The 18,199-nt window shown below is 54.5% G+C and overlaps 1 protein-coding gene across 1 annotated transcript; it reads left to right on the top strand.

Annotated features, from left to right (window-relative positions):
- Nucleotides 1-1,541: 1,541 nt before the first annotated feature.
- On the top strand, nucleotides 1,542-14,969 carry TRARG1 (trafficking regulator of GLUT4 (SLC2A4) 1). Its single transcript, XM_064467894.1, has 3 exons — nucleotides 1,542-2,017; nucleotides 8,705-8,837; nucleotides 9,428-14,969. Exons 1-3 carry the CDS (start codon nucleotides 1,610-1,612, stop codon nucleotides 9,433-9,435), a joined length of 549 nt encoding a protein of 182 aa, XP_064323964.1. The 5' UTR covers nucleotides 1,542-1,609; the 3' UTR covers nucleotides 9,436-14,969.
- The last annotated feature ends 3,230 nt before the right edge of the window (nucleotides 14,970-18,199 follow it).

Below are 18,199 nucleotides of genomic sequence, written 5' to 3'. Positions count from 1 at the left end.
GTGTGCCAGTCCCTCCCCAGGGTCTCCTCCTCCTCCCTCAATCCCCAGGTGGGACAAGGGAACTGGGAAATGAGCCGAGGAAAGCCAGCAGCAGCCAGGAGAGAGAGCTCTTTGCTCAGCAATGGATCCTCTTTAAAGTGCTGATGGTGTGAGGTATCTTGGCTTTCATCTCCCACAGCTGTCCCCCTGTCAGGAGAAGGCCTGCAGCGATGTCCACTGACGGAATCCTGCTCCTCCCAACAGCATCCCTGCGCTGGGTGGTTTCCCCTGCTCTGGCTCTCCCTGGAGCAGCGTGTGCCCCTGCTCTACCCATCACACAGTGGGGGGTGAGAGCCCCACAATAACAGCATTCAACAGAGGTTTAAGAGAAACCCAGCCATAACCCAGGCGTAAACCCCCCCTCCTTCCATCCAAATTTGCATCTCCAGGTTTTTAGCTTTGGTGGCAAGGCAGATGGAAACAGATGGCCAGAGGGGCAGAAACGGGGGAAGGCATAATAACCCTGTGAGACCCCTCTGAGGCAGGGTCACCCTGCTGATCTCAGTTTCACAAGTACAAAATGTGGCTCCTAATTCTGTCCCAGGGGAGGCAGGCTCTGTGTGGTGTTGGTCAGCAGGCCCCGGGCGGTCCCAGGCTCCTTGTGCACCTCTTGCAGAGGCAGAAGGTGCTGGGTGTGCCCCGTAGATGGCACTCACTGCCAGGGAAATCCCTGACAAATTTGGAACGGGAGGATAATACAGAATGGGTGGAAAACATCCATCTTTGCCAGGCATCCAGGCTCTGTGGGTTGTTTTAGCCCTCCCTCCTGCCCCTTGCAGCATCCCCCACGCCCAAGGATGCTGTTATTCGCTTTACAGCACGTAACCCACCCCTGCCCCTGCCCCCTTTCTCCTTTGCAGGTCCTATGGAGGGATGCAGTGTCTGCCACCGATCCGGTACCCCCGTCCCCGGGATCACCGGTGCGTTGTGAGGGCAGGGCAAGCTCAGCACACCGTGCGGGGGGCTTCTCTCGCCCTGTGCCCGGGGCTGATGCTTTCCCGGAGCAGCTGGAGCCAGGAGCACGGCCGGGCACCCCCACACCGCCCAGGGCCTGGGCTGTGCCGCGTGTCCCCCCGCCTGCCCGGGGAAAGCTTTTCCGCCAGGAGGGAGCCAGGGGCAGCAGGGCTGCGTGTACCGGCGCCCAGCACAGGGCTACCCTCGGCATCCCGCGGCTCCTCCGGGGCTGGAGGCGCGCCCCGAGCCCCGCCGGCACCGGCGGAGCCCGTTCGGGGGCTCTCCCACCTCGCTATGGCGGAGCGGAGCCCCCGGGAAGAGCGGGAGGGGACGATGGGGAGGAACAGAGCCTGGGGCAGGGGACACCCCGCCTTTCCCACCGCATCCCCCCCCGGGGGCAGCGGCGGCGCCGCCTGCACCGGGTCGGGCGGGGGCGGGGAAGATGGGGGGGTGGGGGAACGGGACGGGGACATCCCGGGGGCGGTCCGCGGCCCCGATCCTGCCCCGGGGGCCGAGCCGGGCTGGCCCCTCCTCCGGCACGGCCTCCCGGGGGGCGGCGGGCCCCGAGCGCAGAGCGGCGGCGGCGGGGCGCCCTCGGAGCCCGCTCCGCCGGGCCATGGCGAGCGGCGGCGCCGCGCCCGGGGGCTCGGGCTCGGGCTCGGGCTCGGGCTCGGGCTCGGGCACGGCGCTGCCCACCCGCTTCCACGAGACCGAGAAGCTGCTGGCGACGACCGAGTGCCGGGAGGAGAAGGGCCTCCGCTGCTCCAAATCCTTCACGGCCGCCTTGCCCGGCGAGGCGGAGCGCAACGGGCACGGGCTCGCCTACAAGTCGGTGTCGGTCGGGCACCTGGAGGCGGCCCCGCTCTCGCCGTCCCGGCTCAGCCTGGGCAGAGCCTCCTCCACGGCCACCAGCACGGCGGCACCGGAGCAGGGCCGCCCGCGGGACTACCTGGTGCTCGCCATCTTCTCCTGCTTCTGCCCCGTCTGGCCCATCAACGTCGTGGCTCTCGTCTTCTCCATCATGGTGAGTGCGGGGACCGGCGCCCTCCCCCCCACCCCCTTCCCGCCGCCCCCGACGGCCGGAGCGGGGCCGGGAGCGGGCGGCCCCGGAGCTGTCCGCGGTGCTGCACCGGCGGGCACCGGGCGCGGCGGGGCGCGGGGCGGGAGGAGCCCGCACGCCTCCCGCAGCTCCGCCGGGCGCTCGGCTCCCGCAAGACGCTCCGATCGGGGGCCGGAGCGGGTTCTCCGAACCGTCGGGGACTCCCGGTAGAGCCGGTGCCCGAGGCCGGGACGACTGGTGGAGAGGCGGTGGGATGGAGAGGGGTGGCCCGGGATTTGGGGGTGGGATCCGGGAGCACCCAGGGCAGGGCTCCGGGAAGCCCGGTCCCTGCCGCAGGCAGCCGTCCAGAGCGGCTCGCTCACCGGGCTTCCCCGGGAAGGAGCTGCGAGGCGAAGCAAGGACAAGGCATCTCCCCCCCGCACCTCCCAGCAGCCGAGCCCAGCCCTGCAGCACTGGGGAGACCCTGGCTGGGGGCTGGTTCCTGTCCTCAGACACTTCAAAGGGACGGGCTGCACCTGCAGCTCTTCTAGTTGCCCTGGAGAAGCAAAATTATCCCTTACAAATGCACCTCAGCAAATACACCAACATCAGAGCAGGGGAGAATAAAGCCAGCCATCCTCCCACCCATCCCAGGTCCAGGTGGCTCTGGCAGCACAGCCCTGCAAGTACGGCCACCTCCTTACCCATCAGGATGTCCCACGCCTTTACAGCCCCCGGGTACCTTTACGCCCTTAATTTGCAACAGAGGCAAATCTTTTCTTTGAGAATTAGCTCAGGGAAAGCAATTACCTGCTCACCCCACAGAAATACACTGAGGGGCACCTGCAGCCAGCACTTCCCCCAAAACCACCACCAACTTGAAGACAGACGCCGGCAGTTGCCACAGAAAGCCCTCTAGAGAGACCAGTTTCCATTTTGAGGAGGAATCATCATTTCTGCCAGTGCCAGCTGTCATCTGCATAGTACAGTTGCGTGGCAGAGCCTGTTTAGGCAGCATACGGGGAAGCCAGCCAGCCTTGTTTGGCTTTGTACTGCAACGAGAGGGAAAGCAGCTGGGTATTGCATATCCATGGTAATAAACAAGGTCTCTCACGGGGATTTTCCAACCACATTAGCCATAAGGCAAAATAGATTCTCACACTCTCCCTTGCAGGCGTTAGAGCCTTCAGCTCAGTGGGGGTGTGCCTTGGGCCACACAAGCCCCGTGGAGTAGAAGAATAAATAGTGAAAAAAGAGCAGGAGTGAGTCAGTACTGCTAGATGGCGAGGTACCGGTGTGTATTTAGTGTGTTAAACACAAAGGGAGGCAGGACCAGCAAGGCAATAAGACTATTAAGCTGCCCTCAGCTTCCAAGGTCCTTGACAGCATCTACCAGAGCCCACCCAGAGCTGGGGAAGGGGAAGCCCGACCCCAGCCCTCTGGGGATACACACTCAGATGCAGGAGGCACACTTGGATGAGCTTGTTCTCCAGAACAAGGTTTCTAGCACACCCAGCATGCTAAGTAGCCAGCGCACATCCTCCGGCCCCTTCACAGCTGCCCCTGCACTCCCTGTCCCATGGGACACTTAATTTATTTCTGCCCTTTCTAGTCCTGGCCATGCCTATACCATTACACCCGCCCCCACCAGTCAGGGACCCCTGCACGGTGCCTGGGGAGTGGGACGAGGAGCGATCCCTGCTCCGTGCCGACCCTGGGGAGCCAGGAAACATCTGGCTGGGTCCTCCTGCCAGCAGGAAGAGCTCCTGGGGCATCAGCTGATGTTTCCACCTGCTTACAGTGGGGAGGAATTTAGTTCCCAGTGGCCCCCGAGGCTCCTGCAGGCTTAGGACTCCCCGCAGCATAAGACCCAGAAGTGCCTGATCACGCACAAGTCTGAGCAGGAGCCAGGTTTTCACGATTCCTGGTGCCTGGGGCGGGGGCAGGGGGGGCCTTTCCACAATGTGCTGACGTTCCTTTAGCTCTGCAATTGTATTTTTCTTTCCTAAGTCAATTCTTTTTGCACATGAAAGCTTTTTTCTGTGTAATAAGCAGCAACCAGAGAGGAAAGCAAATGAATGCTTTTGGGTTAAGTGTCTCATAAATCATTTTTCAAAAGCTGCTCTCAGATCCCAGCAGGGCCTACGGCCAGAGGTGGAAAAAATATCTGCTTTAGCCGCCAGCTTGTTCCAGATAACACTGGTCTTGTGGAAACGAGTTACCTGGCGGCTCCTCCACTGACCTTTGGATGTGATTTCTTGACCAAGCGAGGACCTAGCTGCACTGAGGGGTTTGGGTCCCTCCCCGAGCCGGAGAGCAGGGCCAATGGACACAGGGGCAGCCCAGCCCCGTGGGACCCAGCTCAGAGGAGGGCAGGGCTGGGTACCGCGCACACACACACTGTATTGCTGGTATCGAGTCCCTTCCCCTTTGTACCAAAACGGAAGGAAGAAGCAGAGAGGTCACTTACCAGCCTACAAAACTCTGAACAAATGAAGTGACAGAGAACGGTAGATCCAGCCAGAACCAGCATAAAGTAACGCCAAGGGCAATTCTGCGCAGCAGTTGGTGTCCGAAATAAGTATCATCGTTCCTGAAAGATGTGTGGGAAGTCAAACCATCCTCACCCATTTTAAATGGCACAGTCATCCGTCTAAGTCTGATGTTGACTTGTACCTCTCAGAATGTTTTCCTAAGCAAAATGCAAGTGTCGAGGACTAATGATTTATTCTGAGTAACTGGTGGAAGGCAGCAGAGTGCATCCAGAGCCCGTTCATAAATTGGGAAAGATTGCGGGGAAGAGGAGGCGACGATTCGTCTTCTCTGTCCCTGGGACTAGCACAGAAAAGTAATTGCCTTCATTTGCAACAAGACAGCTTAGGTGATTTATTATGGAAAAAAAACCCCCTCTGAACAGTAACTTGAACTGACAACAGTGTGAAAACAGGTAAGATTAATCACTCTTTTGAATCACCCAGACTTACCTGGCCCCACGGGTGCTGCGGTGCAGCGTGCCCTTCCAGCCCCACTTCTAGGGTCCTGCAGATTTCCTAACGCTCCGCTGTCATACGGAGTCCCTTGGCACACACGCAGTGACTCAGTCCCCCATAGCCCTCAAGCCTTTCTGACATATTCTGCCTCAGCAAGTCTCAATTAATAAACAAGATGTTCATATTTTTATGTGGAAAGCAAAGCACAGGGTTAGTGATACTAGAGAGCTATAATCAAACTGTTCCATGCCGATGAATAATATATGTACAGTAACAAATGCTTGCTAAACACTCCTTGCCAATGTGTTTTTCGTAATTGTTTGGGGTAAATGAGCAGTAAACACTTCCAGAAGCTGTAGCGATAAATGTATCATATCCATTAGCCTATATATTTTCCCTATAAGACAGATAAAATGGCATATTTCACTGCAACCTAACCCACACCCTGCAAAAATATTACACTTGTTACAAAAATTCAGTGCCTAAAAAGCCCAGATGTTGGAAGGTGCCAGTGAGCAGGGCAGGGGTCCTGTCAGTCCCTGGGCTGCTGCGTTCTCCCCGTCCCTTGCCACCAGCCCACGAGGCTTCATCTTGTCACCTCCTGTTCTGTAATAAAAATAGGCTCTTGGCTGCATCCCATAAATTCTAGATGTTGTCTGTCAAACGTGCTGCTGAGACCAGAAGAAACAGGTTCTTGAGCTCTCTTGGTGTCAGCCGTGGGGACGTTGTTGTACGGGGCGGCACGTGAACGGAGCGGGACGTTTGCAGGGGTGCAGTGGAAGCAGCCGGCTGTTTGAGGGTCCGCTGTGTTACTTACATGATGATACAAACTAAAACGAGTACATGGAAACCTTCAAAGCTGCGTTTTACCTGCCCGAGCACTACGGAGCAGCAGCCAGCGTTCAGCCCAGGTGGGGCTGGGGCCTTTTCGGTCACGGTACTGCCAAGAGGGTAGTGGTATTAAAGCAGGATGAACGGGAAATGGGGTAGTAACATCAAGTATTTGTTCATCTGAATTCTCAGTGATGTTTCACAGTTGGTGCTGGAGCTGTGCTGGGCCTCACGATTCTTAATTTTCTTTTCTTTTTTAAACATTTGACAGGGGGTCCTTTCCAGTGCAGTTGTTGTTTGAGATAGACATTTTTTGAGAGGAAAGTGGGATTGTTTTAACACACTTCCACCTTTAACTCTTTTTAACTAGTGTATTTATGCTTTTAACTCGGATTTTCCCCACTTTTAGCGGCCACGCTCCAAAGGGAGGAGCCAGCATGTGGCACAGGGCTGCGGGGAGCTGCTGCCTCTGCAGCCTGCCCCAGATCTCCCTCCTCTCCTGAAACCCGCCTCAGCCCAGGCGGCGTGGCTGGAGGCAGGCTGGGGAAGAAGCCTTTAACCCACGTAAATATGTTAAATACTTAAAAGCTCCTCTAGAGAAAGAGTAACTGCTTCAAGGCAGTAAAGTGTCTACAAAACCCTGTCCCCAGTGAGGTCGAGGGGATTTTTGCCTGACTCCTGTGCTGGATCAAGGTGATGGACTTGTGTGCTGGGCTCCCTCCTCCTTGCCCTGGTCTCTCCACCCAGCCTGTGTCGCTTCTCTTTGCCCCCTCTCCAAGCCTTCCCAACCAGGTGAAAATGTTACTGATGGACCTTAAAACTCCTTATCCAATTTCCTTCCCTCCCAAAACCCTTGGCAATGGGTTTCATGGGAGGCAGAAGGGCTCTGCATGAATTCTGGAAGGCTTTTCGGTCCAGAGAGCTGCACTAGTCGCAGACCGTCTGCCTCTTCCCGAGCAGGGAGCTCCTGTTTTGCTGATGGAGGGGCTCCAGCCTCTCCACCGCACGCAGAGCGAATGCTGACGCACGGTGAGTAATTTCACCATAATAACCTCGCCGTGGTAGTGCACAGCTGCCCTTCTGCTAAGTGCTAGGGCCTCCCTCAGCCAAGTGCAGGAAGCCCAGCACACTCGCTCCGGCAGGCTGGGGAGCACTTTGGGCTCTTCTCGCAGCAGTAATGCTTCTCCCTCACCAGGAGCTCTTACTTTCAGTATTTTTTCACTTGGGAACCAAATGATTGCCAAGTACCAGAGCAAGAAACAAGATTGGTCCTTCTTTAATCGCTTACTCTCAAAGTTTACGATGCATCTGTGTATTATACTTTTTCTGATGAGCTGTGCTTGGTCTTCAGGTTGCTGTGTGTGCTTGGCACAGGTGGTGGCTTCTCTTGCTCAGCACAGGGCAGTAAGAGCTGGCGCTGAAGCTCAGAGGAGTCAGGTACCAGCTTCACCCTCACAGCCCCACCAGGCAAGGTCTTGGTGAGCCCATGGGCGTCCACTCTTTTGTCTCTCCTGTTTGGGTGTGAGCCCGGATCCTGCTCGGCCCATCCAGCCCCTTGCAGCTGTGGCCCCGGCAGCACTGCTGGGCAAACCCTGGGGAAGCTTCGCTAACCGCCCCCCGGAGATGCCCCCAGGGTCTGGATCTCTGCCGAGCCCATGGGTGGCCAGCCCTGGCTGAGCAGCGAAAAGCAAAGTTTCCAAGGAAAGCTCCAAGCTGTGTTGCCATCCACCCTCGGTTGCCACTTGTTCCCAAAGTCAAGGACTGCTGCAATTTATCCCACCAAGAGCCTCCCATTAAGACGCCGGCGCCCACCAACATCAGCACCAGGCAAGTCCTGTCCTAGCTCCAGCTCTTGGGGATCTCTCGTCATCCCTTAGGAGTGCACACACAATAATTTCCAGGCACTTACTAGTGCCTTCCCCCATCCCATTCCTCAGCCCTGCCACAGCCAGGGAGCCCTTTCTTTTAGTAACAGAGCAGAGGAAAGCTTTGAAGCCTGAAAAAAATCAATAGAGCAGCAGAGGAAATCACAATGGAACTAGAAGCAGAATAGAGAAGCTGTATGGACTATTCCTTCCCTCCCTAGAGCGCACACAAGAGCAGGGATTCACTGTAGGTGGACGGCATTTAAGAACAGAGATGGTGAACACAACCCATCTATATTGATGCAGAAATTCAGGGTAATGCAGAGGCACCAAAGCTCACCCCATCGCAGGATGAAAGCCAGCAGTTACTGCCCGCATTACCCAAGCCCGTTCCTCTCGCACACACCGCGGCCAGCAAAGAGGCCACAGCCCGCTTTGGAAATGTCACTGCTTTGGGTTTTTTTCCCAGTTTGTCAGCGATAGTTAAACTTGCAGCATACATCGCTTCTCAACACGTACATTTGCAGATGACAGAGGCAGAATGCTTTTCCTGCACACGAGCTGCAGACGGGCAGTGGTACCCCTGGGGGACGCAGTCCCGTAGAACTGGGCTGCTCTGGGGGCTGAGGTCGAGAATGTCAGGGTTTTCCATGCAAAAGTCAGAGAGGGGCTGCTGCTGGCCGGGGCCGTGCTGTGCCTGCTGTCCCACGCCGGGGCTATTTCTTTGTCACTCCAACAAAAGACAGACTCGAGCCAGTCCAGCTCCTACCCGGGGCAAGCAGAACAGCGTCCCAGGTGGGCTTCTCCGGGCACGTCTGTTTAGCAGGACCACAGGTTGTCCAAGCCATGGGGTCACGGAGGGGATACACGTGCCACACGAGAGCCGGGAGGGCAGACCCAGCAGCTCTCATTTTGGGGACTGCAGCCGGCGAGTCGCCCCCGAGCTGCGGCCGTTCTCAAGAGCCTCTCTCTGTGTTTCCCCCCAGTCGAGGAACAGCGGGCAGCAAGGGGACATGGACGGAGCCCGGCGACTCGGACGCATGGCCAGGCTGCTGAGCATCGTCTCCATTATCCTGGGGACCATCATCATCGTGCTCTACATTTCACTCAGCGTCAGAGGTAACCTCTCCTTCTCTTTTCCCCAGCCCGGCTAGAGCAGGAACCTCACGCGACTCCTGTCTGCAGCCCAGTATAGGATACACCTGCCCACCCCCCCCAGGGCAGGTGGTGCTCCATTCCCACCCCGGCTGCAGTGGTAGGGCACTAAGCACCTGTACAGTCCAGGCTGGTTTGACCATCACCAGCTGCACACATGCAAAACTCCCTGGAGAACGGGCTCCTTGCAGGAGCAACACACGCTGTTCAAATGACCAGATCGAAGAGTCCCCCCGTGCTGGCCCACAGCGCAGCGGTGACCATACGAGGTCCCTCTGGTGAAAGGTCAAGCCCTGGCAAAGGCTGCGGTGGGTTTAGCGGCCTGTAGTGGGGTGAAAACTGAAGGGTTAAAGGACACAAATTGGCCTGCCCAGAAATGCAATCCCAAAACGTTTGGGGAAGCTCCCAAACACAAACCCTCCTGCCCAACCAGCATGACCAGTATGTGGCTCAGGCAAACGGGAACCTCAGAAACACACACAGCCCAAACCGAGCGCACAAGGCAAACATCTGTGACTACTGGAAACTGCCCTAAGACTCTCTTTATTTTACAGTTTCCTAGAAGACGTTTTAGCATGCAAATACCTCGAAGAGGAGGAAGACAACTTTCCTTTTGGGGTTTTTACTTTCAGCCTTGCAACAAAAAATTGTCACAGTGTACGTGGGCAGCCCTGGACAGCCTGCTCTGGAGCGCCGTCCGAAGGAACATGTGCTTCTACTTCACCGCCTCTTGGAAATGAGTTTGTACAAGTGATGGGATAAGTAAAAACATCGCAAGAAGGAATGGGAAAGGATATCAGATGCCGAGCGGAGAGGAGAAGGGGGAAATCCACTACCTCATTCCCCTCCAGCAAAACTCACGGAGCGGGGAGACAACTAAAGTACAAGAGGAGGAGAGAGTTTCAAGAACGAAACATATTTTAAAAGAAAAATCTAAGGCGAGAACAGGACGTTTTGAGGAATCTTCCTGAGAATTTTGGCACAAGTCCACTGAATTTTTGGGGGGTTGTTGGTTTTTAAATCATCAAGTTCTCTGTCTCTACGAAAAAAAAAAAAAAAACAAACACCAAAAAACCAGAGCTCAAACTGCCGTCAGGAGCTGAGAGCTGTTCCATGGAGGAGGAGGGAGAGCAGAGCTGCAGCAGGACCACAGCTCTGCTCCAAACGGAATGCAGCCACGAAAGGTGGAGGATGTGGTGGGTGCTTTTGTATTTTTGATGAAAAAAAAAAAAAAAAAAAAAGAGACAATGACCATTTGCATGCCTTTGGGAATGTTCTCCATGTCTGTTCCTACAAGCTCTTTCACCACTTCGGGCAGATCTCAGAGCTGGCAGGGCAGGACGTTACTGCATGAGAGCGCCAGGCTCCTCCTCACCCCGATCCCACGGTGGGGTTTTTAATGGAAGGAAAAAAAAATCATGCTTTCTCTGTGAACCCACACAGTTCTCTCTCTGTGCCCCCAAAGTGAGGTTAATCCTCAGGGAGCTGAGAAAAGAGCTGTACCAAAGCACAGAGAGCCTGTTCTACCTACTTAGGCATTTATGTCATGTCATGTCCAACACACCAAAGCCTCAGCATAATCCAGCCCCCGCCACTGTCAGTGCTCATCTCCCCGACCCTTTTGGGCTTCAGGTTAGGGCCCTCCAGGAGATTTTCAGAGGCGCGGAGGAGTTTAAGATCCCCGCTCCTGTCCCTGCACCCCTCACATGCCCTTCTCCCTCTCTGAAAATCTCCAGCATCCCCGGAGCTGGCTGGGGTCAGTTCCACAAGTAGTATTATTTTTTAATGTTTTATATTTAACATAACAAGAAAATAGACTTGGCTCCTCCTGATCTGCCTATAGGTGCCCCGCCACGTCTTCCACAACACGCGGCTCCTCATCCGTGTCCCGTGGGATCTGATCTTGCCAGGCTCCCTCGAGCCTCCATCCAGCCCCGTCCCCTCCCCTGCCCTTGCCGCAGGTTGTTACTGGGGTTGGTCCTCTCTCTGGCCACCCAGACTATGCAAAGTTTCATCGCCTGTTATTTTACTCAGGCTTTGTAGATGGCTTCTGGCCATATCCATTGGCTCTGTATTAGCTGAGCCTCTCTTTTATCAAAACTTTGCGGTCACAAGTACACGGCCAAGAGCTGCACTCCCCGGCCCTTCTGCTGTCTCCAGCTGACAGCCTGGGACCCAGAAATATGGACTGCCCTGAGAAATGAGGTGCTTCAAGGCACTTCTGCTCCCTCCCATCAGTCTCCTGAAAAAAAAAACCCAACGCTTAGACCAAATTTAATGCTTCTGAGGGCTTGTCTACATGGAGAATCTGCCGCACGACACCCAGCATGGCAAACGCTTGGCGCTAACTTCTTCTCTGGAACACGCGAGTGGGCGCGTGTGCGCGCGGGGTTAGCACAGGGCAGCGGTCCACGGTAAAGCCACGCTGTAGTTACTCATGGGCAAAGCCGTGGGAATTGCCGTAAAAATTCTTGTCACCTGTTTCCTTTTGCCAGGCATTGTTTGAATCCAAGGGGGGAAGAAAGCCAAATGCCCTAGACACACCGTTAATGTTTTTCTCTACATTAAAACGATTCCAGGGACTCACAGCAATAGCGCATCACTGCAGCACTTTCTGGGGCTCCATTGCCACCCACCCTTTTGCCAGCGCTTTATTACAAACTATTGGCTTTTAAAATGGACCAAATTTGCAACCTTCCTTTTGCAATTCATTATTTTTTTGGTGAGGTTCAGCAAACAGGGGCCACTGAGCGCGGCCAGGGCGCCCCTTGGCACCAGAGCTCTTCCTCCCGAGCTCATCAGAAACCCTCCCTTGGGGATTCCAGCTCTCATCTTACGGTCAATGCCATCCCATCAAATCCCCCAAACGTTTTCTCCTTTATCACTTGAACCCAAAACCTGCTTGCTGGGAACCGCGCGTTATTTTTTTGGAGAGACGGAAGGGCCGTGCTGCCCCTCCGTGCATCCTCTGCCCTCTGCTCTTTGAGCTGCTGAAATTCGGCTTATGGAAAGAGCCGAGCAAGCTCCTCCTTGGGCAGGAAGAGCCGGCATTCAGGGAACACTGCTGCGATGACTTATAGTACTTGAGAGCGCCAAGTGTTTATTAAGAAAGAATTTAAATGCTCTTTTATCATTATATAAAGCCTTTCATCTAAAGTGCTTTACCACATTTAAAGGATTAAACCTTGCCACCCCCCACGAGGCGGGTTAGCGTTACGCTGCTCTAATCGCACGGATGGCAAAGTTGCTCAGAGGCACCGTCCTGCTCCAAAAAGAAACCTGTTTTTCTTTCTCCTCCTTAATAGAGCTGTGTACGAATACAGAATTCCCTTGAATCTGGTTTTTCCAAAGGGATCTTGGCAAACACACACTAACAAATGGACCGGGGTACCTGCAGTCGTAGGAACGAGGGGGCTTTGCGAGGCAGCTGCAGTGGTCCTTGCCAGGAGAAGTCCCAGGCTGGTGAAGCACAGAGCAGTAGAGATACCAGAATTCATCTGAATGCAGGAGAAGGCAGAAGCTTTCCCAAAAAACCCCCACGGTGATGATTTACTGCACGCATCCAAACGTGGTTTGTGCCTCCTGCCTTAGCCTGTATCACCAGGCTGCTGAGGCAATTGCTTCTCCTCTCACTATTAAGTATAATAAAAAAGAAAAACCAAGTCACTTCAATTCCTTTCATCTTTAATCTTTTTTCTGATTAGATACAATTGCACTCTTGAATACAGCTTTTTGGTTCTTATCCTGCACTTAAATCCAGGGGAAAGCCTCTAGTTACTCCTGACAAAATATTTTCTCTGTTTGTAACCTGGCTCTCCCGTGCTAAACAGGCTCCCCAGGGTAAAAGTCTCTTCCCCCTGCTCCCCCCAGAACTTCCCCGTACATTTTGCAGCCTGCTATTTTGCAGAGGTTTTGCCACTAGATCCTCGCTCGCCGCATCACGCACAGCGTTACCCCAGCTCAGCTGCCTGATCGGCCCTTTTGGGTGCGTTAGCAGGCGTTGCTGAGCCCCCAGCCCTTGACGTACACCTCACCTGTGGCTGCATTCGGAGGGGCTAAAGCACGGCAGAACCTCCTGAGGCTGCCAGCAAGCGAGGGTCCTCCTTTGGTCTCCCTCTGGGGTACAACAGCTTCCCTCATGATTTTTCACCGACGCCCTGACCACCTAAGCACAAGCATCTTCTTTTCCACAACCAGGCACAACCCCTCCTCTCCATAACTTTGTTTTTAGCACACAGGAGGGCGATCGCAAAAACTATGTCATGAAAAGACTTTCCCTCTCCATCCCCACCAACAAGCCCCTATTACTTATATCACAGCTCTTTGCCACCTGCTGCAGCCTCCCCTAAGCACGTCAGATTCGAGTTTTCTATGTGTTCACAACTATAACAGTCACGAAATCCTCAGGGTCTGGCCAACTTCTACCCCCTGGTGAAGGAGAGGCGAGAGATGCATGCGATGCAGTGGCAATCCAGCCTTACCTGACAGCGAAGTTGAGCTGGTAGGAGGATAGCTTGCTGAAGAGATGGAGAAGGTGGGAAACATCTCTAAATGTAAGTTGAAGTAGGAGTTACGATCGACAAGTGTGAGGTCCTGGTGGGATATAAATACATGGGTTGCACTGCTCGGGAAGAGTCTATGAGCAGTGTGTGGCTGATGGCACCTCTCTGGCATTGGTGGCCCCGGGCTCTTCTCGCCAGGGTTTGGGGGACAGTCGGGCTCTGAGGGGCGGCACAGAAGGGCCCTTGCTGGGTACAGCAATGCTAGGTTGAAGGCTCAAGCCGAACGAGTGATTTGCTGCTGCCGAGCAGAGGGGCTAGCTTGGTTTCGTACCACCTCCTCGCAGGATGCGATGCCCGACGGTCAGAAAAGGCCCAGCACGAGTCAGCTGGTCCAGCAGCACACTGGCTGGTACCCGCCCGGGTGCCTGCAGAGGAGACCAGCGGGATTTGAGCTCAAAAGGAGGAAAGAAAGAGACAAAAGAGTCGATTTCAAAGTTTGCTGTGTTGATGAGGAGTTTGCTTTTCCCGGCCTGTGTTTCTCTCCGTCCCCGTTTACCCCTCCCTCCCCACCTCTGCGAGTTTAACGTGCTCTCCCCTCAGCACTTCTACCCCCAGAGCAACGCACGCGTCTCGCAGGCTCTCCCCTCCCACCCCCTGCCTTTCCATCCATCCCGCACAGGTCTTGCTGGCAATGAGATGCCATCGCCGGCCTTCGCCGAAAGGGGTTACCGAGGGGCAGGGAACCTGCTTCGCTAAGGCTCTGGCCCAGGCTGGCTGCGGACTCCAGCACGTACCGCTGCAGCGGTTACCCTTCCAAAGACAGACTTCTCCATGTAGACAAGGGGAGCAGATTCTGCCTTTCAGATAATATTAAAGCTCCGTTCCCATTCGGTCTGAGCCCAGGAAGAGGCTGCAGAAACGCACCCACTGGGCTGGTCCCATGACTTTATGTCTTTATTCCTGATAACCCCCAACCCTGCCCTGTCACTTTGTTACTTATCACAGAACCACAGCCAGGGCTCACAGCTGAAATAATGTCAGATTTAAGGTCGATTTTCTTTCAGCATACATCCTATAATTAATTTTGGCAGACCATTAGGTTTGGACTGAAGGCTCCCATGCTTGGGCACAAGCCAAGGGTGGTGGTGGGGAAAGCAGCCTTTTCAAAGCGGGAATATTTGTAAAGTATTTGCTGACACCGGTAGGTAGCAAAATTCAAACCTATAAATACCCATCCAGGATAGGAAACATGAGAAAGGGAACGTGGGCAGGATTCGCCAAGGCAACCCTGGTACCAGCTCAGAGCAGGTGCCCTGGTTAGAAGGTGCCCAGGAGACGATCGTCCGCGTGGAAGCGCAGGGTCTATCGCCCCCCGCTGCCGTCACCACTGACCATGCCCCGGCTCCTCCTGTTTTGAAGCCCAACTGGAAGAGCCGTGCTCCACGCACAGCACCAACACACCAGGAACTGCAGCTGGGCGCTTCTCTTTGCTGATAAATGTTTCTTTTTCTGCAGGATGATATGGTATATCTTATATACTTTCTTTGTATTTCTTGGCATGAGAAAAAATTAAAATGTAACATGCATGGTCAAAGCCGAACCTGTTTCTTCTGTTTAAACGAGAAAAAAGAAAATACCCAAATTACTCATTTAACTATTGCTCCACACTCCAAGAACAAGTAGATCAGCTCTTATTTTGGGTGCAGTGGGTTGCATATAAATACATATAAGCAAAAGGCAAAGGAAAACAGCACAAGTCAGAGCAGAGAAAGGTCCGGAACGATCAGCCTCATGCTGCAGAGACAAGCGGCACCGAGCTCCTGGGAAAGCACAGCTATCGTGGGAGGCCTCCCCCGAGCCGCGCCTGCCCCGGGGAGCAGGAGAAACCCTCCCTGCTTGCGGCGCACAGGGGTGGGATGGGGAGTAGCCGCTGGGAACTGCTTCTTATGGCTGGCCCTGCCACTGCAGGTCGATAGCGGGTGCACAACCGAATCCGAGAGAACATATACAAATGCCAAACCTGCTTAAAACCCAAAATTATTGATCAAAACCGTAGGTTTCAAGAATGCGCGGCAGTATTTGATCCCTGCTCAAAAAGCCTAAATGCAGGCTGCTCCCAGGAAGCAAGTTCTTTTTAAAAAAGTGCCTTAAGACAAGGCTTGAAAATTCAGCCATTACCAAAACCATCGGCTTTAGTCTTTTCCCAGGAGGAGTTTTTCCAACCAGACTGGAAAGCTGTCGACAGCGTGTAACACGCACCTTGGGTCACTACCAGAGCTTATTTCTGTGTAACGGCGTGCCGGTCAGTCAAGGCTACTGGTCTGTAGTGAAGATTAGTAGCACGACCACCTCATTCAGCTGAACCCTAACACCCTCCTCTGGCTGCGCATCTCTGGCATCCTCCCGGAATCAATGGCAACGCAGCTTCCAAGCCAGCCCAGCTGGGAGAGGAGACTTGCCAAGTCTGAGATGAATTCGTTGTCTTACAGAGCTCTCTCCTCTGTAGCAATACGCTCAAGCTGTCCAGACTTCAGGGTAGGGCTTACTGGAGATAACATAGTCCTGCGGCTTCCCGTGGACGACTCCCTCCCTCTCCCAGCAAAGCAGCACACACAAAGCACGCACATGGGAGGCAGGTGCCGCCACCACCAGCAGCAGGGATCAAAAATGAGGCTTTATGTCCCCCGAGTTTGTATCAGACACAGCACTTCCACTTTCATCCATGTCTATGATGGAAACAGATAGATGTAAATTCTCTGCAACGCCGGCAGCCCGCAGGGTGATTCAGCAGCAAACGTACTTCGCGGCCCTGCCTGGAGCGCGTCCTGGCGATGGGGCTCCCCCCAGGGCAGGGGCCGGTCGCTCCCCACCGCAGCGGCCAGCGGCGTTGGGGAGCGCGGAGCCACCAGCACGGCGGCAGCAGCCCGGGGGGGCCGGGGCGCCGCTCCCCCGCGGGCAGCTCACCCGGCCGAGCCCACGGGGCAGTAACTCAGCAGCAAACGCTGCAGTGAAACGCATTCAGCTCTTTGGCTTGCTGCGGTCACACTTAGGGACCGGCTACGCCCGCGCCGGCGAGGCAGCAGGGTGAACAGGCCATTCAAGACCACCTCTGTGGTCCAAACCCAAATCCCTCAGCCTCTGCCGTGACACAGCAAAGCTTTGGTCTACCTGTCATTTCCATAAGCAGTGTTATGATAAACTCTTTTCCTTTCTTAAGGGTGCAAGCTGTTGGGTTTTTTGGGCTGTGAAAAATAAATAAATAGGAAAAAAAAACCCCCAGATACTCAAAGCCAGAAAGGAAGCAGATTAAATGTTCGCGAACTCATGAAAAACAGGTCTGTTATCCTCACGTGCATCTCAGAAAATGATCAAAGGAACAGTAGGTAGTTCTTCTAGACCTGCCGCTGCCCACAACACAAAGCCCAGCCCCCATAAGCTGGAGCTTGCCTCAATACGAGGTCTGTCCCTAAGGCTTCCTATGGTTCCGGCAGCGCGGCACCGGTACGTCGCTGCCCAAACAACTCCCAGAGAGACAGAGCTGCTCTGCAGCCTCGAACCACCAGCGGCGAGCTCAGCCTCCTTGTTTATCCACAGCCCTTCTCTGATGCTACACCCCCCCCACCTGGCTCTGTGCCTTGCCAGTCCGTTTTTAACAAATTAAGCATACCTCTTTGGTGCATCCATTCCCCGTTGCTTTGAAAACTGCAAGTCTAGCTAGATCTGCTGGTTGTTACTCCCAAATACCCTCCCCTTGTAACGCTACCTAAATCAGCATTCCTGAAGCTTAGTTTCACCGCCTGGGGCGAGGATACGTGCTGCTCAAACCCCTCAGAGCCTCCAGCCTTCAATACTCTCCGGCGGCGCGCGGGTCCAGACTTACAACACGCTACTGCTACTCCCACTTTGCACTGAGGCAGGACTTTGCACGAAGCCCGTGTAATTCAGCGGCAGCACCCCCTCGCTGCCTCTGCTCACCCAGAGGCGCAAGAGGTGTCACTGCCTGCTCAAGGGCCCTCGGCAACACGGGTGCGATGACAGGGGAGGTCAAAGAGCTGCCTTTGTCCTGACGGAGAAACAAAATGCAGATGTGTAGAAAATTCAGTGCAACTTACTTTGGAGTATTTGGCAAAGCAAAGGGACTTGTGGTTGTGGTTGGTGCTACCTGCGCATAGCAAAAGAGTGGGTCAGAGCGGTCCTGGTGGGGAGAGCTTCGAGGAGCAGATGCAATTTGCACTGCAGCATATGATGTCTGAGGTTGCTTTGAGCCATCTTTGGCCTTCTTCACGCATGGCTTAAAGAATTCAGCAGGCAAGAAGGCTGCGCAGGAAAGAACAATGGTTTTGTCTTGGAGGAGGAGGATTTCACTGACATAAAAACCCCCACACCACGGCGAGACTCCCCTCGGAGCATCCTGACCGTGTCACCGAAGCAGCTGGGCAGATGCAAGTTCCAGACTTCAAAGACCGAAGCTGACAGCCTCGCCTCTGATGTTTCGCTAAAAAGGTGGGAGTGCCAAGTGCTTTAGCCTCCTGTTTTATTGATGGGCTGCTCTGATGGGCTCATGTATAATAGATTCGTAAAGGAACAGCAGGAGGTTTACATCCAGTTTCCATGTTGCATATGTTTTCTACTAAACACTATAGGCTCTCTGTTCGCCGCTTAATGCTTCTCTTTGCTAACGAAGTTGCACGAGCTTTGGGGTTCAGGCAAAGGACAAAAAGCCGGTCACCAGTTCTTCAGCTGGTCCCCACGACTTTGCTCCGGAGAGGAGCTAGGAATTAAAAGCACAGGGAAAATGTTTCCATTTTCTCCCTCATTCCTAAC

Source organism: Phalacrocorax carbo, chromosome 17 (assembly GCF_963921805.1).
Source record: "Phalacrocorax carbo chromosome 17, bPhaCar2.1, whole genome shotgun sequence".
Taxonomy (NCBI): Eukaryota; Metazoa; Chordata; class Aves; order Suliformes; family Phalacrocoracidae; genus Phalacrocorax; species Phalacrocorax carbo.
This window is presented reverse-complemented; position numbering and strand designations above follow the sequence as displayed.